General features: G+C 44.7%; 1 protein-coding gene across 3 annotated transcripts in view; it reads left to right on the forward strand.

Annotated features, from left to right (window-relative positions):
• Nucleotides 1-1,089, forward strand: part of cemip (cell migration inducing hyaluronidase 1) — a 64,170-nt gene that overhangs the window by 28,851 nt on the left and 34,230 nt on the right. For all 3 annotated transcript variants that reach the window (XM_014027410.1, XM_014027411.1, XM_014027412.1), the window contains one exon: nt 402-581. In XM_014027410.1, coding sequence (XP_013882864.1) covers nt 402-581 — 180 coding nt within the window. The remainder of the gene's footprint in view (nt 1-401; nt 582-1,089) is intronic.

Genomic DNA, 1,089 nt, shown 5'->3' on the forward strand with positions numbered 1-1,089 from the left:
CAGTGACATTGTGACAGTAACATTGTGACAGTAACATGGTGACAGTAACATGGTGACGGTAACATCGTGACAGTGACATTGTGACAGTAACATTGTGACAGTAACATGGTGACAGTAACATTGTGACAGTAACATGGTGACTGTAACATTTTGACAGTAACATTTTGACAGTAACATTGTGACAGTAACATTGTGACAGTACCATGGTGACAGTAACATGGTGACAGTAACATTGTGACGGCTGTACCTGGGACTGAACAACCAACTCATTTATTACTGAGGAAACATTGATGACAAACAGTCATCCTGTGGAGAAAAGACCACCTTTTGTAGCCCCCCAGTTTGTAGTTGTTTGAATGGCTCAAAGAGTTTGATACACTTTATGCTGTTTGTTTCCACAGGTTTGACACATACAGCAGTAAGAACGAGAGTCATCGTCTCACACACTACGTCAATCATGTGAAGGCGGGGCTTATTCTGGCCATGGCGGTCAACGATGAAGGATCCAAAAACTTAGAGGACTCGGCCAAGAAGAGCCTGTCCAGACTGGGCAGCCGACACATCCACCGTCTGGGCTTCCGGTAAACTAGTAAATCCTTGTTCAGAACCATGATTGTGAAACTCTTTAAATGAAACCCACTGAACCTTTATCCCTGCCATGTTGTGTGTCTGTGTGCTCTCACGGACACACAACACAGATAAAACCTGCTAACATCATGTTACAACTTTTTCATCACTGTGAATAACAGAAAAACATGTTTTACTATTGGTTTACTGTCCTGAGCAGTTAAACCAGCTGGGTCCAGTCCACCATCAGGTCTGTGTGAGGGTTTGGCACGTCTCTGTGACCCACACTGGTTAGTGAGGGTCCAATAAGTTTCTGTGACCCACACTGGTTAGTGAGGGTCCAACAAGTTTCTGTGACCCACACTCATTAATGAGGGTCCAACAAGTTTCTGTGACCCACACTGGTTAGTGAAGGTCCAACAAGTTTCTGTGACCCACACTGGTTAGTGAGGGTCCAACAAGTTTCTGTGACCCACACTGGTTAGTGAGGGTCCAACAAGTTTCTGTGACCCACACTGGTTA

Source organism: Austrofundulus limnaeus, unplaced genomic scaffold (genome assembly GCF_001266775.1).
Source record: "Austrofundulus limnaeus strain Quisiro unplaced genomic scaffold, Austrofundulus_limnaeus-1.0 Scaffold647, whole genome shotgun sequence".
Taxonomy (NCBI): Eukaryota; Metazoa; Chordata; class Actinopteri; order Cyprinodontiformes; family Rivulidae; genus Austrofundulus; species Austrofundulus limnaeus.